Raw genomic sequence first — 24,398 nt, forward strand, 5'->3', positions numbered from 1 at the left:
AAATCCACCTCTGAATGCAGTTCATCTGTCTTGGGAATGAAGTTCACCTCTCACAATACAACATGGTCTTCTAGACAGAAGGAGAAAGAAAAAAACATTTATCATTCCTGTGCCAGGCAGAGTTCAACTTGAAAGAAACCGGATGAAATGTGTATCATTCATCTAAGGAACAAATCCACACTACAGATTTGTCTGAGAGACAACTGAATGCAATCCAAAAAAACTATCCATTTCAGAATGGGAGGCTTGAATTGAGTCCAACCAGAAAATGCATGCCGAGTAGCATCCATTTATTCAGGGCAGTAATGGCTTCTTTTAAAAGCACGTTGCCTTGTTCATTTGTGTTAAACATGGCATATATACCAACAAAAATTCCCATCTTTGCGAATGCAGGCTGTCTGCCAGCTCCACAAAGGGAATTTTTTTTTTTAAATAGCTACTGCGCTAGGGCTGTTGCCTGCAGAGCAGGTTTTATATGTTCAGCCTACTACGATCATCAGGTCTGAGTGCACAGTAAATGGAATTCACAAGCCTTTCCAAGTCACCTCCTGTGTAAAGCCCTGAACAGACAGTCCCAGAAGTGAAGTAAGGAACAACTTCTCTCTCCGCCCCTTTGGGCAGCTCACATACATGCTTTTAGCAGTACCTAAAACAAGAAAAACACCTAGATCCACTTCACTGGGATTGACGGAAACAGAACGGAAACGAGAAACTGATTAAGTGGTGAGCCAGCTTCACATGCAGAGAAACTTCCAACTTTCGTTCCTAATGACTTTTTTTAAAGCCCTTCATTTTTGCTTGTATTCCATTTAAAAAAAAAAAAAAATCTTGGCCCATGAGTTCTCAGTGCCTACACAGATGAAAGCTGTGAGAGGCCTTAAATGACTTCAGCAGGAAACTACTGGGAAGGGGAGTGGTCTGTTTTCTGACAGTCCCATTACACATTTCGAGGAAAAATCTTTTCAAGTACTGCATACGAAAATGAAACAGGATTACAGCACTGCCTCTCTCTTGGAGACAATCGCAACAACACTTCTCCTGCTCCCATGCTGGAGTGGTGCAAAGTAATTCTCTTCTTTTTCCTCTCTCTTATCCACCTCAGGAACTTGGGCTCAGGAATAGAGCTTCAGATTGAAGAAACTTTTAGAATCGATGCATTTAAAGTCTGCTCAAATAGGACCCATGTTTATTTCAGGTAACTTGACGAGCACTTTGTTCTGCAGTTGCATTCATAAATCCATCTGCCATTACCCAAACCCCTCACAAACTGTTTAGTGAGCTCAGGAGTTTTCCACTTAGTAGCGATGACAAAGCACTAGACTACTGCAAAACCCATGACGGAGAAGCTGAGCAATAACAGACGCCAGCCAAATAGATCACTGGGGTGGAAGGTCATCCTTGAACAGTATTTCCATTTTTCCCCTCTTGGTAAATTGCTCTGGGAACAATCCTCTTTTCTAGCATAATGTAATCAAGAATTAGAAAGTCACCACCACTTACACAAAGCTGCAATTCCTGGCCTGACTGGCCGTGTTGGGAATTTTAACTGATGTCTCCACCCAAGCATCATGTGGAACCAATGTAATGGCTAACACAATTCAGAGATTAAAATGGAGTGATGTTGCAGTTCCAGCTGTTTTTCTAAGTCAGTACAAGAGACTTTTTGGAAGCGTTAGAGGAGAAATAGAAACAGAGGTGAGGAATGGCTCCTAGTCTGATGATGTACACTAAGGAATATGTGAGTGACAATGCAAAAAGCAAGACAAAATTAAAGCATCGCTAGACAGTATTACATAGTGCCATGCTCAGGACCAAGACAGCAACAAGAAAGTAACGACTGGTGGGACATACTTCATGGGAAAGAGGTGCATTATTTTTTATCTCTGTTTTTAGAAAAGGCACAGCCCTCTACATATGGAAAGGTGAAGATATGTAACAGCCTAGGGGGAGACAATAAAGCTGTCATTCTGATGAAGAAGAAAGGTTCACTGTAAGTAGACTTGGCCCAAGCGCCCTTAACAGGTACTGTGACTCACAGTGTTCTACAATCCCTTAATTATCAGAGCGCTGCATCTCCCTATGTATCAGCTTAACCCGAGCTAACTCTGGAAGGGCCTTTTTCTTTCCTGAGAACTGACCTATACTTTTTGACCAAACAAGTTTCCACATTCTTCCCTAGTCGTAACATGCAGAAACCCAAAATCACTGGCAAGGCATGATGATGCCAACCATTTACCTTATTACTGAATATATTTCCATGTAGGTCCCTGCTTATAAGCAGAAGTTCTCAGCTAGCTGCTAGTTCTGATGCAGATTTTTAGTGATTTAATAAGCACTTAGTATTTCATAAGTATTTAGTAGTAATGTGGTAGATCTGCTGTCTATCCAGGGCCCCTGTTTAATGGTTAACTGCCTTTCCAGCAGACTCTGTCTTCCCAACGGTACTTATTACTCTTTGAAGGCAAGAAATATACTATTTTGCAGAGAAGCGTGTGGGGAAGAAAGGTCAAGTCTTAGGAAGGAGTCCCCTTTGTGTGTGTTTATACCTGTATACCTCATACCTGCATCTACCACACTTGATCCTTATCTGTCTGAAAGAATCCCTATGGCTACACCATTTATTGAGATCAAGACCAAGTTCATTGTTTTCAGAGTTCATCCATCAAGACTAACGGTACAGGTAGGATGCTAGAGACAGAGAATTTATCCAGTGAAGAGAACCACGATATAAACTCTATAAACTCTATCCCTGCTGAAAACAGGAGCTGATTTGCTACCAGCATCAGTGGGTCATATTTGCACAGGGCACTTGCTGTGTATTTAGAAAATACAAAAAAAAAAAAAAAGCAATGGAAGTATTTGAGAAGAACTAAAGAGAGGTGAGATCACCATAAAAAGCTTCTGGGGCTTTCACCCACAAAAACGGATTTCAAAGGCCGCTTATAAAAAATAAAAATCTGTGTTTCTTTGAAAAATCCCAGATACCCCAACCTCAGGTAATGCAGTTCTTAACTACCATTACAACAACCCCCCTCACAACATGCTAAACCTGTACATCTCTACCATCTGTAGGTAGGACGCACCCTGCAAACTAGATCTAGCTTGGATCATTTTTGCTAAGCATATTCTAAAAGGCTTTAATTCCCAAATGACCTGGTCTGGAAGAGATAATTCTGTACTCTCTGGAATGGTGGTAAAATTAAACAGTTTGAAAATAATATGCTTCAGGCTTGCAAGAGTCCTCAAACTCACCACTATAAATGCAACAGCCTTTAAAATTACTAGGTTGAATTTATCATCAATCTGACTTATGCAAAGCACTAGCTTTTTCCCTTAGAAATAAATTTAATATCGTTTCACTCTATCATTAACCAGGATTATTTAGTTCCAAGAAAGCATTTATATACAGTTGATATGACTGAAGCACATAAACAAGCTGAGGGCTCTTCTAAAATAAAACTGTTGGATGTCAATGCAAATCAACGTAAAAAGGTATTTTAGAGTGCAATAAGCAGTGGAATAACTTAGTTACACAGCATCTAATGAGCAAAAGGGATATTGATTGTTTTGCACTCCACTTCTGAAAAGCAAAACAGAGGCTTTCACTTTGTTTTCTCCCCACTGATAAAAAAACCCTGCTATGTTTTGCCATAAAAATACATTTAAACTGTTATTTTTAGATAGATAGACTACGAACAGAAGCAAAACTTGAAGGAAGGCTTTCATGCATCATGTAGGTTATCAATTTTTTTGGCATCTGAAATTCTTTAAATACTCTCATGAAATTAATATTCTTGAGGAAGAGGGGCTAGTTCAGAGTTATTGGAAGAGAGTTGTCTATATTACAGAATTTTCCTATAGACTTGCTCTGAACATTCTTTATGCTTTGTTCTCTTGACAGGAGTGACTTTCCCTGGACATTAGTGATTCATGTGAACTCCAGATCACTTCAGTGAAACGCAGTCTTACAAGGAAGGACATGCAACATCTCACAGGTCACAGCCTTAAAAAGGATCCAAAACCAGTCAGCAACTGCATCTTCCGTAAGCAAAATCAGTCCATCTTATAAAATCATCTCATAGGGGAGGAAATGTCCAACAGTAATATTAAATGAATATAACAACAAAACCAGGTAAAACTACGGCTACAATAATACTTTGGGGAAAAGCTTTCAAAAAGTATTGTGACTTTTTTTTATCATGATTCTATCAGACAGATTTACTAGTTTTTAAAACTCTGTTTTACTCAAGCTTCTGAGAACCATTGTACATTTGCAAAGCATATTTATCATCCAGGGAAAGTCTTCTACAGCCCACCATTATTTTCAAAGGGAAAGGGAAAAATACAGCAAAGGCTTCAAAGATGCGAGTGAATTATTTCATCCCCTTACAAGTGCAGCATGTGCTCTGTCTTCTGTAATGACACAGTACAGAAAACAAGATGTAATTAATGCAATTCCTTTGCCAAATGAGTAGGATCTTATAAAGAATTGGGACATAATTCTGATTTGAGCTTTCTCGTCTTAAACAAAACCAAACATAATACAGAACATTATAATGTACTAACAGGGTCCTTCAGCAGATTTTTTTTTCCCAATACAAGTGACTGCAAAGTGCTGGGCCTGTAATCAAAAGGATACTCAGTGTCCAAAGCATCAATATTGATGCAGCCAGGCGTTTTGGTGTACTACGGTACAATCATGTAAGTGAACCAAAGAAGAACATTTGGCCTTTTGTTATCTTACGTACCAAGACAGAAAAGCATGCCTTTTCTTCTGTTCTACCCCAATGAACAGATGTGGTTTTAATCACATACAAAACAAAATGCTCACAAGTTTCAGGCTATGACTTTGAAATTTAGGAGTAAAATTATTTTTCAAAGAAAGTGATTTTCATCTAAGTTTGTTGAAAATGTCCATAGAAGGCAGACAGGATAAATCCACCAAGTAGGGTTTTTGTTTGTTTGGGTTTTCTTCTGGTTGGAGAGAAAATTAAGGTAATTTTGATAAACAAAAAACCTGTGGCAAGACAAGAAATTTTAAAAGAAGCATCAGGGTCCAATATAGAAAAGTTATAGTAGATTCATCAATAAATAGATTTTACAGAGCAGTGTAAATCCAGATGCTACCTCTGTTATTGAACTCAAAGTTGCAGACTAACTCACTACACAATGTTAGCAGAACAGTATAGTGAATTAAAAGAGAGCTACAAAATGCCACACAAAACCCAAATGCTACTCTTGGGAAACTGGCACCTAGAGCTGCTACAACTTTAAGCTAGCCACTAGCCTACATCTCATGGTATCCAAGCTCACCCACCACCCCCTCAACTAAAAAACACCTCATAAATACCTAAAGTCAGATTACCCTTTTTTCTGAATAGCATTAGAGCTCTTTGACAAACTGTGTGTGAAACACAGTTCCAGGGAATATGGATTACAGGCAACTCTTCAAGGATTTGAAAGGATGTATGTGGTATTGAGGTAGTTGGAATTTGCATACAGAAAGAACAGGTATGTTTCTAATGAGATCTGGACCTCAATTAGCATGAACTATCTTTACGTATATGGCCTGTATGAGGATAACATGCACAGAGTACAAAGGGATCTCTGTTCCACATCTGGGTGTTGCACCAGGAGCAGAGGGTGGAGAGAGGGAGGTGAAATCTGTGATTCTGATGTGAAGGTAAGATGCATGATGCTGGCATCTGGCAACCATAAGAGACAAATGAGGTAGAGTTGGGCCTCTGGCTGCTTGCCAGCCAGGGCGTATGCAAGGATAACAAGAGCTTTTAACTCATACAGAAAGGTCAGGATGGTAAGAACAGAATTATGGCCCACGTTCGTACTTCAACTGCAAATTTCCTAGCTTTATAGAATTTCAGTAAAACTCTACCCCAACATCCTATAATTAATTTTAAAACCACAGGCATTCAAAGTTCATCACAAATGACCAGGTCCACAAAACACTAGACATACAGCTCCCACTGAAAATCAATGGGGAGTTAAGCCCCTAAATACTCTTATAGTTCTGACAAAGTATTTTAATTTTTTTTTCCTTGAAAACTATAAATTGCGCCCTCACTTTGAAACAAACTTCTCTTGCTCGTAGCTTTTTTCAGTCCTGTATTTCACTGTAACTCTTCATGAGTATTACAACCTGCAGTGCCCTAGCCAGCAGCACGTATCTCTGAAGTTTCAAAGATAGTGCTCGTGTGTCTCTGGAGCTTGTACCACTCACTTCAACAACTGCTCTTCAGCCTGTTCAGATGCTACCAGCTCCATTTACAGGCTGTTGGGACAAACTCCTCTAATATGACAGTCACAAGAGAAGACAAGATGACAGATTCTGAATGAGTTCATGCCTAAAGTCAGTATTAAGGAAATTTCATGCAGATAGGTTTGCTTACATATTTTCTCGCAATGCCTAGGACCAATCTGAGTTTCTATAAAGCAAGTTTTTAATTATGAGCACAGAAACAATAGCTCACTTCAACATGAAAAAGAATACACCCACTATTTTTCCATGCCCTGTAATTTAAAAATAGGTCGACCCATTAGCTTTAAAGCTTTCAAAAATATTAAAACTGAACTATAGGCCTCAATTTCCTTTTTGTTTTTTAAGCCAGACCCAGAGATTGAAAAGTTTCAGACTAATGGCTACTTTAAGATGATAAAAGGGGATAAAGTTTTTGAACTATGAATCTAACATTGCCAGAACAGATTGATTCCATAGTAAATTTTTAAACACAAAGTAAATTTTTAAACATCGACTAAATTTGAAGCATTTAAATACGACCAGAGCATTAACTGCATGCCACTCGTGCTACAGGGCCTATAATTTGTCATGCTGCACATATAGATCTACCTGAATTTTCTCACTTTTTTCCATAGTATGCATGTTTAGAATGCTAACAGGGGGCCAAAATACACCTCAACAGCATGCCTACCAATTCAAGTGACTTCCTATGTTTAATGTGAACCAGACAGAAGCAATACATACTGAAAGAATTTACTAGGAAATAGCATTTTTTTTTTTACTCTGTACTTTAAAAACATAAGCCTGGAGGCCAAAATTACTGTCTTGACCATTTGGCAATTGATGACAACAGAATTATGATTAGTGGGACATTGACTCCCAGTGTTTCCCAAGCACCTTCTGCATGAACTGGAGGAACACCTTGTATACATTGAGTATGAAACAGAAGGTCCCTCAGTTCATCAACGCCACTTAGCAGTTTGCTTGAATTTCATCCAAATGAAGCCTCACAATTGCTAAAATCCAGACAAAGGCCAGCCAGACCTGGCCTGGCTCTGCTGCTGATGCAGACCCTGTGAACTCAACTGACCGAATGGGCTGAAGAGTGAAGCACCCCAAAGGTCAGGGGAATAAAATCAGTTTCAAACCACCCCACGTGGCATCTGTAGGGGCTCCCGGTGCCAATGGTCTGATTTGTAAACAACCTCAGGGCTCCATGCTGGCGATGGAGAACCTGATGTCAAGTCTCTCCTCCTCACTGGCTCACCTAAATGTTCAAAGCAGGGAGGCGAGAGACACAGGAGCTACCGCAGAGACTCTCGGTCATCCGAAGGCTGGTTAAACTAATTCAGGGATACAAGTGGCTCGCAGCAGCCTAGCATACCACTGAACCACACCCTTCAAGTTATTTCCAGCAATCCTAACAGCCACGGCAGTCTAAGACCGTCTTGGGGTTTCCATCTGAAGTCCAGATCCTGTAAGAAACGCTACTGCGGGATTCAGGGCTGTGTTCTATACTTTTCAGGATTCTCTATCCTCAGACTGAAGTTCAGGCTCCTGCTGCCCAAACGATCCTGGAGAAAAACTGTTGGTTTAAAATCCCGGTAGGTAAGTCAAACCCCGCCAAGACCCGACTACTCTGAGGTATCTCATACTTACAGTCACTTCACCTCAAACTAATTTGATTTTAAAGCTCAAGTTAAGCAACTTGTTAGTAATCACTTTTCAAGTATTTATTTATTTTGTTGGGGGAAGAAGGGAGGGAGGAGAGAAGAATCAAGCTATTTAGCTTTCCAAGTATTTAACATAAAACCCAAAAGAGCTCCATCTGGCAACCAGCAGGATTTCTAAATAATCTAAATAGTATCTACATAAGAACCAGGCTGTCTATGGAGTAAGACAACTTCAACTTTTACAGCCACAAGAAGCCTTTATTAACATAAAAGGAAATTATAAAAAATTAAGTTAGAACAGGAACAAGAGTCTGGCAAACTGACAAAAGACCCCAGGAATCTCTGCATTAATCTTGAAATGCTGCTTTTGACTTTGTCGGAATATAGCATCATACACTGTGTGGTTTTAAAAAAAAACAAAACAAAAAACCCCTTAGGTTAAAAGGACTCTAGTACAATAAAAACAGTTCTACGAAAAGATTCAGATTGATGAATATCAATATATAATTCCTCACTTTGCAACACAAGATGACCCCTAACATTTTAACAGTTTGTGGAAAATATTAATATTTAATTACACAGACTTCATTGAGTCATGGATGAGGCCCTTCCATGTCCATAGATATCCATCTTCATTAAGAAAATGGTTCAGAATACTACTGCTAATTATGTTAATGAAACATACCTTTGAACTACTCTTAAATAAAAATTTTTATAATTCATAATTCCCCAAGTAAATAAACACCTCTCAGAGTACATAGTATTTAATTTTCCAAGTTATTCATATGAAGGATCTGGCCTTACACTTCATACCTAGCCTGTATATTTTTTGGCCCGTTTGTGAATGCTCCAAACCTGGTGGTGGTTTGGTGTCCTATGTGAAGTATTTTAATGGTCTTGATGCCCCTGTCAAGTTGCCACTGGGATTTTCTGTCAGTTTCTTGGCAAAAAGTCAAAGAATGAAACCAGTGGGCCCAAAAAAACCCCGTTATGGTGATCCTGGGAGGATAGGGCAGCCTTGAAGCTCTGCATTTTCACTATCCCTGGGCTACAGGAAGAGAATTTCTGTCTTTATCATTGCCCATCTGGCACCTTTCACAGGCAGCAAGAACAAAGAAGTAAAAAGTACTGGTCCCTACCATCTGCTTCTGCTTGTAAAGTCTAGAAAGAGCCTGATAGGGAAGAAAGGAAAAAAATAAAAAAACACCCCTTCATTTCCCACCAAACTGTTCTGGCAGGTACACATTTTTGCCTCTACTTCTTACATATCTTAGGGCAACCCTAGAGGCCCTTGGTTCCCTACAGCAATACAGCTGCTCGACACAGAGCATCCCAAACGCTCCTAGCCCCACATCTTCATTCACAAGTATCTAAGAGACCGGAAAGAAAGGTTGCAGTGTTTGAAATTTGCTGTATTGGATTAGCCTCTGTTTTATCTAGAATAGGAAAATTCCTGTGGGTTTAATAGGAGGTATTACCCTACAGATTTTCTCTGGTTCCACCTCCTTTCCCATCAGCCACATCCCCTCTTGCTGCAAGGCTGCATACTCCATGTGTTGGCTCGACCCCTTCTGTCTCTGACAGAAGTTTGGCCAAAAAGAGCAGATTTTCTGCTACTTTGATCATTTCCTGTGGTAAAAAGTGAAGGGAATTATCTGACCCATGGTCTTTTTTTTCTTAGTTTTGAAAAATAACATGGATTTACATTTGCAAGTTCCCTTAAATAGCGTACTTGCTTTTCAATAGCATTTTGCTGCTAGTTTACTGTTGTCTTACAGAACTTATTTTTTTTAGAATCAGAAAACACATTGCTCCGATCTCAAATTCCGAGACTCAGCTGCTGTATTAAATCAAGAATGAACTTCACTGTGATGAAGCAGCAACCAAGAGGCAATATCAAATTCACAGACAATACAAAAAGTGACTACTTCTTCCCTGTTAAAAAATTCTTACATTTAAAAAATAAGCTTAATTCTCTTTTGGGGGGGATAGTGTTATTTTTGGCTACAAATGTGCACTGCATGATGTGTTTAGAAATAAGTTAACCCTTTTATTAAATGCACTATTAGAGCAGATCTATGACATATGTGATATAAGCACCCTGAAATATTAAGTTTTCTTTTGTGAAAATCACCACGGCTCCAGATCAGAAATCACATCTCATGCTTGTCTAAGCCTATGTTGAAATAGTGACACTACCTGTTGACCTAAATGGTGTAAGCATTTGGGCAACAAGGGCCTAAAGTACGATGCCAAGTGATAATCAGTGACCTTGATGTGGCCTGCAATTGCACCCTGAAAACTAGTCCATTATGTATTTTTTCTGTCCCAGAAAGTACAAAGTAAACGAACAACATAAATATACCTATTGAAATAACATCTTATATCAGAATTAATATTCTATAGGAATACATATCTCCAAATAAATTATCACAATATACATTAAATATTTATAAATGTGACACTACAGCATTTAAAATGTACATATGTTCACACTTAGTAGTGGAACCATACTCTTTCAGTTCAGAATATGCCACAATGTGCATATGTACATATGGACTTTTTCCTGTTGATCATTTACTCAGAGTGCATGAAAACAGTTGTACTTGTTTGCATCAAAAGCCTTTTTTTTTTTTTTTTTTTTTTTTTTTTTTTAACTTTGCTGTGCTAATTATATGAACAGCACGGATTTTGACAGATACTCTCTTGAGCTGAGGCCAGGGAGTGCATAGCTCCCTTTGTGCAAGTTGTAAAGAAAAGGCTGAATATTTTGAAGTGTTAAAATTACTGTTACTTGAAAATGTTACAGTAAGTTACTTTGGTGAATTTACTGTTTGTGTATATATTTTTTTTTAATCAGCCTGTTAACTAAAATCATGGCCTGGCTACATTTCACGTTTTATTTTATAAAACCTCTAAAGCAAAGGGAGATCTAGAGCAGGTTGTTTTCCTTCAGTGTTATAAAAGGAAAAAGAAGATACATACTTATTTATTTATGTATGCATTTACTTCATTTCAAAATATAATCAGAAAGGGGGGAAGAATCTGCAGTATCCTTGTTCAAAACAAAAATTGCACTAAACCGCTTAAAATCTTACCACAACAAAAATTGGCACTATCATCATTAATAATATATTGCTTTTCATATGCAGAGGTAATAAGGAGGCTCTGTGATCCATATAACCTCAATAATGTATAAATGAATCAAAAAGAATCTAATTAGTTCAGCAGCACCAAAAATTATTAAGTAGAAACATCAAAAGAGCCAGCAGGACGCTACTGTTTTTTTGTCAGACATGCTGCAGAGCTGCCCTTCAGAATCCTCTGGTTTATATCTGGAAGCAGGCCTCACAAATGTAGGTCACGGTAACTTAAAAGAACTGGAGCGAAGGGATGCCGCCCTAGTACCTGTACCCTCCCCGAGCAGCACGGCCCCGCAGCCTCCCCAGCCCCATCTCCGCACGTCCCACACGAAGTTCTGCACCAGCTAGGATCTGTGCAGGGGAAGGGTGGAGCCAGTTCCTCACCTCCTGCCTGCAGCCACAGAAGATAGTGCATCCTGAAAGCATTACGTTTGCTACAATCCCTTTTTCCTCCTTCCCCTCAGCACAACTGCGGAAAAGAAGGAAGGGTGGAATGGGACGGTATCTCGGCTTCCACGGAGACATGCTACAAGGGAGGGAGATACAAAGGATAGTTGAGCAGACAACCGCCAACGCTACAGAGGCACAGGACCTCCCTGTAGATGGTCCTGGCCACCTACGAATCCCTCCAGAGTCCTACAGCTGTTCCTGCCATCCAGATGGGAAAACGCACGCATGCACATGCCTCTGAGGAAATACCTGTGGAGGCATCTAAGAAAAAGTTAGAACAGCGTGTGTATATATTTATTTATTTATGAAAAAACAGTGAGAGGACTTTTATAACTACACCGCATAGATGCGGGCATCCGTGCCTCTGCAGCATATATTGCTAGGGTTATACTGCACCCGAGATAACGTAGTGAGACAATCATACCCCAGAGGAATGTAGCTTGGACCGATTTTTCACAAAGAAAAGTCCTAATCATATAATTCACTGAAGTCAGAAAAGTTTCATTTAAAAATAAACAAAACCTAATACTGGGGTCCACTGTACTTAAGGAATTATTTTTTTCTAACCCTGAAGATATGGATACCTAAGCTTAGCTTGTATCCCCTTTGACAGGATGTATTTGTCCACTACCCAGTAATGTTTCACTCCTCTTTGAAATTAAGTAAAAGCATCATGTGCAAGAGAAACAGTAACTCTATAAAAGGAAGACCTTTCACTACTCCGGGACTGTTCCATATCCAAACCCAAAAGGTTTACTTCTTCAAAGGAATAAATAGGACAGTACTTGTACAGTAAAGGTTTAAACCATGGTAACAACATTTTTAAGGTACATTCTCCAATAGCTTTCAAAATTGTTCAATTTACAGACCTATTAAAAAAAAAAACCCAAACAGTTATGCAATGGAGCTGGGCAGACAAACAAAGCCTCCTTGCCAGCAGACCTGCTCTTCTCTTCACCTTTCACGGAACACATAGAAGGCAACAGACCCCACAGGTCCACAAAGACCAGGCTGAAAAAAATCATCGTTGCAGTTATGGGAACTGCTGCAGTATACCCTAAGGTCCACAGTTCCCAAGGAATTCAACTGGAGGTGGACTGGGCCTCAAAAGTTGCTAACTATCCCCGTTATCTGCAACATCAAACTAGAACTACTCTGACAGAAATCTGTGCTGAGGAGCTCCAACACAAACCTCTGAGGAATCAAAGGGCCTGCTCCCGCAAGCCGTCACACTCCTAAGCAGACACTCGGAACAAGCAGGGCTATCCAGCAGGGTAGTTTTTCAAGAAATCCTTAACAAATGAATATGGAAAGTCACAAATTTAACACAGATGGCCCACAACATCTGCAACAGTTAAAATACACAAACTTCTCAAAGATAACACAGAATGCTGATAAAGACAAACAAAGCCAGCCTATGCCCACTGCAGCAGCCGCCAGCACTCTGCAGCCAGAGCGATCCCCATGCAGGCAGCACTGTCCAGCCTTCATCAATACAACTACAGAGTATCTCTGTCAGAGGCGTCCTGAGGAGGAGGGGTGGTATTGCGGGAGGGACAGTATTTAAGAAAATAAAAGGACTGAATTGCAGCCTGTATGCTGCTGTCTAGAGCTAGTTACATTTGTACCACCCATTCCCTGGGGAAAATGACATACAATGCAAACAGGCCTAGTTGTTCAATTATTCAAGTATTAAGAGATTCACAGAAAGACATCTGAGAAACATAACATTTTAATAGATGAAATAAATACTCCAGTACATGCAAGATAAAAACTGACATTGGAAAAAAAAAATTAAAAATCACTTTTGTTATAGTGTAATTTTTTTGTTTGTTTGTTTAAACACTCACAGTAGCTTTTCCCCCAGTTTGGAAATCAACACATGGAAAACATAATCACAACCTCCAGTCCTTCCACTCCTACACACCAAATGCACTTCTAACCTAACACTTGATGCAAAATAAAAAAAAAGTCATACAAAACAAAAACAAACAAAATAGTAGCTACATCCACCATCTATGTGTTGTTGGGTTTTTTCATTTTTTTAAATGAGTGAGAACTGAGGTAACCTTTTTCCTGCACAACCGAACAGTAAAATTTAGAAGGGAAATTTCGGAAGACAAGACAAGACAAACTTTAAAAACCGCACCCAGCGCGATTAAAGCTTTTTTTTTTTTTTTTCCTTTTTTAAGATACCCCCACCTCCCCAAATATAAAAAAAATTTAAACAGTTGTTATTACCATTTGTGTGAAGACCTTGCTGAATAAAGTAAAATTTATCTACAGATACTTGCTTGACTTTTAAGTAAAATAAAAAGAAGCCAAAACTGGCTACCTTTGTTAGTACGTATAGTTTGAAAATGCTGTTCTGCTTCTTCACCACATGAAATCAAACGATTGGGCTCATCCAGGCAAATTCTTTGGTATACAAAAAAGGGGTGAGGAGGTGGGATATTATTTTCCTTTAGCAATGACTGGGATCTAAACAGAAGATGTGGGGGTTAATTCACAGAATTGGAGTTCACTGGCGGTAAAGTCCTGGGTGAAGATCTTTCTCTTAGTGCCTGAGATAACAGGTTGCAACCATCCGAGACGGCGCAAGCTGAGTTCCTCAACCTTTCCCTGTAATCGCTCATTTTGGTGCTACTTTCGGGGTGTTGGGCTATATCCCTGAGGCATTGGGTCAGGAGCACACAAGCAGATACCACACTCATGGCTCCTCCTAGGATGGCAGTTTGCACAGCTTTGCCCTCTGGATTAATGGTGGCAGCTTTACCCAAAAACTGGGGCTCAGTGGCAAAGCCCACCAGAGCATAGACAGACTGCACCAAAGGTCCACTGAACAAGACGCATCGGTTCCTGGTCAGCTCGCTGGGTGAAGTCTTGACCTCCTTGACACAGGCCAAGAGGGCAGAGGCGCTGGTGCTCATACATTTGACACTGAGTTTGAACTGCTCCTTAGCAAATTTATCCTTGGATTTCTCACTGGCCAGCACGCAGGCGTCTGTCAGGAATTTCAAGTTCTTGGACATGTTCTGAGAAACCTCCAGCAGGAGCTGAGGGCTCATATCTGCCAGAGGGGTGGTCTTCAAGACCCCGCAGCCGTGCTCCACCTCATGCCTACATCGGGTCACCTTGTAGCGATCCACCAAGCCAGGCATAGCAGGCTGGGCCCCCGGAGTCTCCACTGCAGCCAGGTAGGCAGCGTGGGCAGAGCATTCGGTCAGGGAGACCACCAGCTCCCCCATCTCCATCAGGCTTTCTCCCACCTCCCCGAAGCGTCCCATATTGAGCTGGCTCTGGACGTCATGGGTCAAGATGGAGAGTCCTTTGGTCCTGGCAATGATCGTGTCCCTGCACTTCTCGAAGGACTCACCGAAGACAGACAGGCTCTCCGTGTTCACCGGCCTGGTCTCGCTCGACAGCAGAAGCAGATCGGCCACCAGTTGCATCTTGATCTTGCAGTGGTCGCAGATAGAGATGAGCTTCTTCCTCTGCAGGGAACTGCTGCTGGGGATGCCGCCGCCAGACACCTCGCTGCTGGACTTGCCAGAGCCACCGCTAGCCATAGCGCCGGGGGGGCACTCGCATGCCGCTCGCTACCCCACTGCCACCGCCTCTGCCACCGCCGCCCGAGCAGTCCCGACTGAGCCCGGCAGGATCGCTCTGCCTTTTCCGCAACATCATTCCATTAATCGCCGCGAGGCAAGAAAAGGCTCTGGGCGCCGGGGCTGCCGCTGCTGCGGGGAGCGAGCTCCGCCGGGGCGCCCGCCCCGCTCCGGCGCCAGCCTTCGCCCCTACGGCGCTCCCGCGGCGGGTCGGCGCTCGCCGGGAGCCCCTGGGCCCCGTTCCGGCATCGTTTACCTAAAAATTTTTTTTTTTTTTTTTTTTTCCTTTTCGCACGTTGGCTTCCCTCCCTTCCACCACCTCCTCCGGCTCCCCGGCTGCGGGATCCTGCGCAAAGTTCCCTTTACGAGACGGAATACCTCAGAGACGCCCGGCAGTCGCACGGAGTTGGGGCAGGGGCGCAGCCCTCCAAGTTGCTACCGCGTCCCCGGCTCCTCTGGTCGGCGAGCGCCAGCCGGGCGCAGCTCGCAAGGGCCGGAGGGGCGGCGGCTGCGCACCATGTGCCGCCCCCGGCGCGCCCGCCGCGGCCCCGCGCCGCCGGCTCGCAGGAAGCGCCGCGGAGGGTGTGGCCCGCCCGCCGCCCCGCGCCGCCACAGCCCCGCCGCGCACCCCGCCGCCGGGCCGGGGCTGGGGGGAGAGGGGGCACCGCGGGGAACCGGGCCGGGGGGGGGGGGGGGGCACGGGGACCGCGGGAGGGGAAGGGAAAAAGAAAAAAGAAAGCGGGGGAAAGAAGAAAAAAAAAAAAAAAAAAAGATCCACCGGATCCGGGTGCTGGGGGCGGGCGGGCGGGATCCGTTCCCCTTCCTTCTGCCGCTGCCTCACTCCTTCCTGCCTCGATCATTCACGCGGCCGCTGCGAGCTCGCTCCCCGCCGCCGCGGTCCATGCCCCTTCGCCCCGGGCCCCGCAGACTCGGCGCCGCCGGCCCCTCCTCGCCCGGCTCCCGCTGTGGCCGCCGCCGCACCAACTTAGGCTCTTCCCGCAAACAAGGGTGGTGGCTCCGGGCTACAGCCGCGGATGCTGCGACCCGCCCGGCCTTGCGCTCCTCCTGCCATGTTTTCTGGCCGAGTCGCCAACTCCCAGGGAAAAAAAAAAAAGCAGAAAAAAAAAAAAGAAAAAAAAAAGATGGGGGGGAGGAAATCTTCTTTTAAATTCCCTTTCTCAGGCTTTCAGACAAACTATTGGGAAGAGGCGGCTGCGGCGGATCTGCCAGCCAGACGCTGCATGGCTCTGAGGGAGGCTCCCCCCTCCCCGTTGCCTTTGCTGTAACCTCACTTAAGCCTATCGAAATCTTTTGTGCGGTGTCACCGCCCTTCGTTTAAATCCTGCCCTCCCCCCGCCGCCCCGCTCCACGCCCGCCGCCGCACGCTCCTCCCAGGCGGAGGGGGCAGCAGCGCCCTGCCGCGGCCGGCACCGCCCGCCCGCCCGGCGGCCGCGGGCCGCGCCGGGCACCAACGGCACCAACGGCACCAACGGCATCAACGGCACCAACGGCCGCCAACGGCCGCCAACGGCCGCCGCGCCCCCTCACAGGCGCGCTGCCCCGCCGGCGTGAGGCGAGCCCCGTCCCCGCCGGGCGGGAGATTAACGAGGGCTGGATGAATAAATAAATGACGGCGTGGGGGTGAGCGCGGGGCGGGCGGGAGAGGCCGGCGGGAGGAGAGTGAGACGGAGCCGGAGAGGGGCAGCCGGATGAGCTCAGCCCGGGGGCGCCGGTGCGGCCGCCGATTGGGCGGGAGCGCGTCGTGCAGTCGGATATCGCAGACGGAGGAGATGCCGCGGGGGGGACCGAGAAGCCGCCCTCCGCCCCCGCCCGCCGGGGCACCGGCGTCCCGGGTGCCGCTGCCCGCGGCCGCCTGCGCCCGCCGGGCCCGCTGCCCCGCGCTGCCCGCCAGGTGAGTCTGACGGTCCGGTCGCAGCGCCCCGGCCCTGTCACCGCCCGGCGGGCTTCCGTGGGGCGGCGCAGGGCAGGGGGCCGGCAGCGGCGGGGCCGCGGCACCGAGCGCCCTGTGCGGGCTGGCAGGCGTCTGGCGGATGGACGCGTTCCCGTTCAGCCGGCGCGGTAGCGGAGCAGAGGCGGTGTCACTGTGGTAACGAGAGCGGGCTTTCCTTCGGCAGCGGGGGTCCGGCTGGCTCCGCTTCGACTTAGTGAAAAAGCCCAACTGCTTGCTAGCCCTAATTGGTGCTGTAAATATGGTATGGGGAATTACTACATCTTTATTTACATAGAAATGTTTCCCTCGGCACTGGTCTTGACCCATTTTTTAAACCAATGAAAACGAATCTGCTATGTGTTGCTCATGTTTCTGTCGTCGTTTTTGAAGACTGGTTACCATTTGTTAGAATTTAGCAGGGAAAATGTAAACCTACTGACACTAACTTTGTGCACGGAAAGCCGCTGCAAAGACTTTCTCCCCTGGCCTGTCTCCATTCTGCAGCACAGCGAGAACTTCATCAGACAATTCTTGTCAAAAGCAAGATGTTACGCTCAGTAAATCTGAGGCATTCAAGTAAATGCCGTTAAACAAGAATAAAATTAAAATTAGTAATTGGGCTGGAACAAGTTATACGAAGACAGGTTTAATGCTGCTGGTATGATTCCAAAGGGAATATATAGTTTGGTAAATGGCAGTGATGAGAATATTGATGTCCCACACATCAGATTCACTGCTGTTCTGCAGCATCTCCATCCCCGTAATCCTAAATAATCAGAGTCCATGTTGAAACCACATCTTACATTTGTTTCCTATTTTGCTGCAGCTTAAGCTGCAGCTAAATAGTAGAGACTTTGCTTTTTAAGTTAGCCTCTTAATGTGAGGCATTTACAATGCATTTAGCAGGCTACAGAAATCCAGAAATACATTTGTCCCAATTCACAGTTAACGTCCTGCTACATTCGTACTACTGCAGGGCTGTAGGTGACCTTGGTACAAATGAAAATTGGAGCAGACTGCTCCCTCGGAGGCCAGATCCAACAATGTCCTGGCACAAGCAAAGCCCATCTAATGGATGGCATACATTTAAAGAGCTTCAGACAAGTTTATTTGTACGCATTCTCACCCATTAGCTAGAGGAGCCTTGGCCTTCTCTGCTGACTTGTAGGGAGAGATGTGAGCAGGATGAATACAGATGTGAACGTGGAGGGCTAACGGGACGTACGCTCTTGGGGGGCAGGGGAAGCCCTTGCTGCAGAGCCAGGCTTGAGGAAAGGGGCAGACACTGGTCTCTGGGTGTGTCAAAAATAATGGCAGTTCTCCACCCACCCCTCCTCACAGAAACAGCGTGAGGGAACTTCTGTTTACTGGAGTCAGATTATAGCAGTTTAAAGGAAGGTCATGATTTGGGCCTAAATAATTTTGGCTTACTGCCAGCAACTCGTTTTCAAAACTATAAATAGGAATGATTTCGGAATACTTTGAAAAATAAAAATCAATAGGCAGCAGAAGCCAGCTGAACTGTATTTCAAAATATTTCCAGGTATGTCCCTAAATGGGGCAGTGAGATATTATGTAGCACGAGGAATGCCTCTCATAAATATTAACCTAGTTTATTTTTAATGAGGGTTGACTACATTTAATTAGGGTTTGAAAGACTTCATTTTAGAAAACGTAGGTCTCACCCCTGGCTAGAAGAGGCATTAAATGACCTAATAATCTTTTCCATTTTTAGATGCTGCTGCCACGATGCTCCGTATGATTTGTGCCGTTCCCCAAGGACAATGCAGAGAGATCCTTGGTTTGGACGGTTCCTGCCGTGGCTCCTCCGCCAGCCTTCCTCCCCGCCGCCCACACCAGAAACACAGCTAGGCCATAACCCATGGCAGTTCCTAGCAGCTGACAGGGCCGCCAAAGCTCTTAGTAACTGCTATAATATACAGCAAATATTATTTGAGCTCCTTTAATCTGTCCACAAGACTGGTCCAGTGCTCCCCAGCCTGAGTATTAGCAAGGGGCAAAACCTGTAATTGTTGCCATGCAGTAGGTGTTGGTCGTGGACAGGCTGTCTCCGAGGCACTCGCCCAATGTCATTTCCCTCCAGTAGTTGCCATGGGTGTTCAGCTCTTCTACATATAAATGTGTGATAAGGAGTGGCCTGACCATTGCTTTTGGTTTGCTGTTTGGAAAAAAAATGTAGAAAATACCACCTTAATTGGTCGTTTTCACCATGGAAGAGGCATTTCTTGGAGCAGCAGCCTGTTAGATCCTTCCTACACGCTGCATTGCTGCTTCGTAAGTACACCTGGCCTGGCTAGGTTCAAGATCACTCGTAGTCTGGGTTTACCATGGTTATTATTTGACCAGCAACACATGGTCTTACTGTACAAGGGAGCCTTGAAGACAGATTCTTTTGGGTCCAGTAATTTGAGTAGAATTGAGGATCAGCTAGTTGCTTGCTTTAAAGGTCCAGTAGATGTGTCTGTGTGGTTTAGGAGGAAACTTGGTGATGTTTGGGGTGGGTATTTCCTTTGTAAATCTTTCGCACATCTCTTTCAAGGAGAATGTGCGCACACCCATTTATTTCATGGCTGCTGAGTCCAAAGGTGACCCGCAGGACTTGGGCAGCTCTGTGAATTGGTGTACAGACTTAGAAGACATGAAAATCAGGTGGCTTTAAAAAGATTTCACTGACAGAGTCTGAATGAAATCACTCTCTGGGGCTCAAAACAGCAGGCATTGTCAGATACAAGGGATTAAAAGGCTTTTTAATGTGGCTTAGTAGTGTACAGAAGATTGGCTTACTTGTATGAGCTGTTCTTTCGTCACATTGATCTTTATTTTGCATTGTGCTTAGTACAACAGAAACTGGAGGCTGAAGTCTTCTTTCCCGAATCATCTGACAGGACTTGGCCCTTTTATTGCTTAGTAAAATGTTTTTTTGTGGAGAAATTGATTTTTGTGGGTGTACCCAGTGTTGAGTAATAGCTGAAGAATACCAAGTTGTAATAATTTTATGAAAACGGTATGTGGCCAGGTTGGTGAGAGGAAGTTACTACATAATGGGTTATACTACTTTTATTACTTTCCTGTATAGATATATCAATCTAACTTAACAGGGAGCTAGCTGATGAAGGAATAAAAGGCAAATCAGTGGTTCCCCTGTGTCAGCTATATGTGACTAAACCCATGAGGTGGTAATTACAAGACGATAGCTCCAATTCCGATGCAGCAGCTGGCTTGTCAGGCTGAGAGCTAAGAATCAGAGGAGGATAAAGCTGGCAGAGACTGATGGAAGAAATAATTTAACACGGGCAGACTTTGCAGAAGAGGCTGGGAGAAGCTGGGCCTTCCTCTCTGCGGCAATGGACTGGTAAGGCATACAGAAGGGAAGGCAAGTGTGTTGACTGGTTTATTGTTTTTAAGATCTATTTTGTCTTAAATGGTTTGGTGCTAAGTAAGTGTTTTGTGGTCAGTACTTAGAGTCATTTACTTCATGAGAGACTAAAACTGTGAGGTCTGGGTCTGTCTGGGGTCTGCAGAGGTAATCATGGTTGATACACTAGGGATGCAACCTGAGAACTGCTCTGTGTGTAGCAAAAAAAGACAGCTAGCAACCTGGAGGAACGGTTAACTGGTCACTTGCGACAGCAAAATGCACACACAGTCACAAGTTTTGTTTTTTCTTCTTTGAAAATGATTTTTTGTATAAGTAATTAGCTTTTAGAATAATAGGTGGGCTTTCACAGGCAGGCCTAACCTTGGTGTTTCGATGTGTTTGTTTTTTTTTTAAATACAGCAGAGATAAAAACACCATCTCAAAAGTAAGAAAAAATTTATTACATAGATGCCAGTAATGTAAATATCTCAGTTATGTCTAAAATACTGGTTATCTCCTGTTGCTCAACTGAAAGATAATACAGTAAAAGTGTTTTTTATTTTGTTGTCCTTTTATTCACAATTTATTGTACTGTTGTTTTCACCACTTACCATATATAATCGATTGGTTGTCCCCTGCTGTTCCCATGGACATTTAATACACTGACGTGGAAAAGAGACATTTTTATGAAGAGGAAACTGCAGCTACAAAACTCCTCTTGCACAGAATTGAAGGCTGTGCCATGTTTTATGTTGATACAGCCAATAATGGCTTTCTGCTTCATGTTCTCATCTACCGTCTACACGTATGGCTATCCATCCCACACCTCGTGTTTTATGAGGCTGGCGCCTAGGAGAGCGTTAGGTGCCCCATAGCGCCTGTGTCCGCTGTCCCGCCCTGGAGCGGGCCAGAAGGGCTGGGTTCGTAGGTCGGTTGGCTTGAAATGCAGAAGCACTCCATGGAAGAGTGATAAATGCTATTGATAAGACTGGTACAGCATAAACAGGAATCCAAGACCTCTCTTCAGACTCTTTGGTCTGGTTCTTGGGGGGTTTTTTTGAGGTCAAAGGAGAACACAGAAGTTTGAACAAAATGTGCAAGGGCCCACCCTTCCTGAATTGTACTTTTGGTGGTATGTTCTGTCCTGCAGCTGTAACGCAAAAGGGCTTGGGTTTTTTCCCCTCCTCTCCTTTTTTTAATATATATCATGAGAGAAATTTAAGAGATGTTTTCATGGGAGTCTTTGATCCTACACTTTTCTCATTGTGCCTGTACGTTCTACGAGGAGAGCTGTTGATCATTACCGGTTTAAGTCTAGCACCTTTAATTCATCAGAAGTTCATGTAACATATTACTTACATTAGATGTAGGTGCCAAAACTGACCTGTAAACCTAAAATTAAATTGGGTCTACAAAATTAATTTCACTTAGATTGTGGAAATTAGACTATAAATGGAATTCCTGTGGGAACTGTGTAAACCTTCTTTGACATTGATTTAATGTAGTTCTTTTCTTAATGGGGTAACTTTAAATTGTGTAACCGGTGCATAGTTTTAACCAGCACAGATTTGTAGCAAATTTTGCAGTAAGATGAATATTAACAGGAACGTTCTGTGGTGTTTCTGAATTTAAGGATTACAGCATATAGCTTTATTGCAGCTGACTAGACAGTCAGGCGTCATACCTCCTCCCCAAACCTGATCAGATAGGTAATGATACAAAGCTAACATGTCATTTGTCAAACATCTCCATTCCGTCAATAACTTTTAATTTATAAAATGCACATGCACAGGATAACATAAATTTAGGGTAAATATTTATTTTGTGGTCAAAACTGAGTTCAGAATCTGAATTTCAAGGTTAGTACCTGCATCGGTATTTCATGTCCAAATCACAATAATTAACCCTTAATTTGGGAGAATTTTGAATTAAAAGACTTAATTTTTCAAATTGGACCCAGGAATTCAAGGTCTGGCTAGCTCTGGAATAAAAATCTGCATTCTCTTAATAGATGGCAAGGGAGTGTGCTTGTTTTATGCATGAAATTGATTCGAGGACTGAAATTGTTCTGAATCATTCAAATGTTTATGCTCTAGATGACAGCATATTTTGCTTGCTTTGCTGCTAGTAACAGTATTGAAAAGCATATTTTCTTTCCTTTCTTGAGATTTAGAAATATTCTTGTTGTTTTTAATGATAAGATGTTCAGGTCTGATTCTTCAAGTTTTTCTCCGAATGTGACTGCATTCAGAGGTCTGAATTAACACGTGCGCTGTTTTTGTATGACAGCTCATGCATTAGATTGTCTCTGCAGGGGAGCATTTAGGGTACTTAAGATAATTTGACCTATGAAAACATTAATTTTGAATGTTTTACTGAAAGTAACTCAGAATATCCTGACATTCTGTAAAATGTATGACAATGCTTTTAAACAGGGTACGAATACTCGGAATGCTGGGTCATCTCAAAACTTGCTTCAAGTTTTCTGGGATCTGTTGCTCAGCAAGTCTTCTGTGTTATTTAACACAGTGTTGTCCTGGTCCTTTACTAAGCTGGTAGGTGCAAAAGCAGTTGGAATGCCTGCCGGGCTGTATAAAGAGCACAGCTGTACACCAGACCTCAATCATTTTAGATATTCAAAGTAATTGCTAAAAGGCTGCCTTTCACAACACTTCATTCATCTGAGCCAGTATTAAACATCCTTTTGTATTAGTAGGGTTCTTAAAATGAATTAATTCTTCCAGACACGGCATGTGTTGATAGCAGGTAGCCCTTGCATGTTCATTCTCTCTTCTGCATGCTTAGGGCAGATCTTCTGACCCTGGTAGCTTAATCTCTTAATTGTCTATGTGTCCTTCCAAGAAGGCGCTGCCCTTTCCTTGATGAGGGCAAGTTCTTTGTTCTTTCCAAGCTTGCATTCCAAGGAATGTCAAGGGACAAGCTTTAAGACCCCACTGTACTGTATGTGCAAAGAAAAGTAAAATGTGACGAATGAGAATCCACCTTAAAATAGAAAACTGCACACAAAAACCCACCTCCAGCAAAGACTTGAGAGAGCTTTTGGCAGCTAAAAATATATGCACATTCTTCTCCTAACTCATAAGAAATAATGGTATGGGGAGTATATTTTGCACAAATATAATACCAAAAATGCAGGTTATATTTAAAAGTAAAGAGAGAATCCCAAACTTCACTAACAGAAATTTAGAACATCCTGAATCCTCTCGTATTACAGCTTGACCCAACCTTACTCAATAATGAAAACAGTTTACATCAACAGGGGGAGGTAGATTTGCCTTTCCGATAAGGCCTAACTTTGTAATTGAAAGTACTACTAATAAAATTTGCGTGTTGCTGAAGTAAAAATGACAGCCTCAGCCTGAGACGCTCCCTGGCATGACTAGACAGGACTTTAAGCTACAAAATAAAGCCTTAAACACCTTACTTTTGCAATCTATAATGAAAGGAGCCATCTATTATCGGATATGTTCTGTATTGCAATCATCATAGTGTTAGCTGCTAGGACTATAAAAACTGTTAAGGAATATGAAAATGCTTAAGCTATAAAAAGCATATTTGTATGATTCTATAGATAGTCTGAAGAAAACACTGTGTGCTTCAATAAAAAGAAAATGCAATTTAATTTGCCCCTGTCAGCGATACGTATTTCTAGCTGCATTGCTTTTGTTTCTTGCATAGGAAAGAAGAACAGCAGAGTACAGAGAGAGGCTGAATCGGTGTTTGTCCTGCAGCTGACTCCGCAATGCACACACTTCGAACAAGTTCTTCCTGGGCACAGACATCTGCCTGAACAGAGACAGTTGCAAGGTCAGAGCCAAGCACGAAAAATATCTCCCTTTCAAATTAAAGCTTTTATATGCATGACAAGGAAATGCATAGCGTTGTTCAGTGCAGTGCTGGATATACTGAATGACTTG

The 24,398-nt window shown here is 43.2% G+C and overlaps 1 protein-coding gene across 1 annotated transcript; it reads right to left on the minus strand.

Moving 5' to 3' along the window:
* Nucleotides 1–13,236: 13,236 nt before the first annotated feature.
* TLNRD1 (talin rod domain containing 1) lies at nt 13,237–15,820 on the minus strand. Its single transcript, XM_082322457.1, has one exon. It carries the CDS (start codon nt 15,089–15,091, stop codon nt 14,024–14,026), a length of 1,068 nt encoding a protein of 355 aa, XP_082178583.1. The 5' UTR covers nt 15,092–15,820; the 3' UTR covers nt 13,237–14,023.
* Between the last annotated feature and the right edge of the window lie 8,578 nt (nt 15,821–24,398).

This window comes from Platalea leucorodia, assembly GCF_965183815.1.
Source record: "Platalea leucorodia genome assembly, chromosome: 9".
NCBI classification, from domain to species: Eukaryota; Metazoa; Chordata; class Aves; order Pelecaniformes; family Threskiornithidae; genus Platalea; species Platalea leucorodia.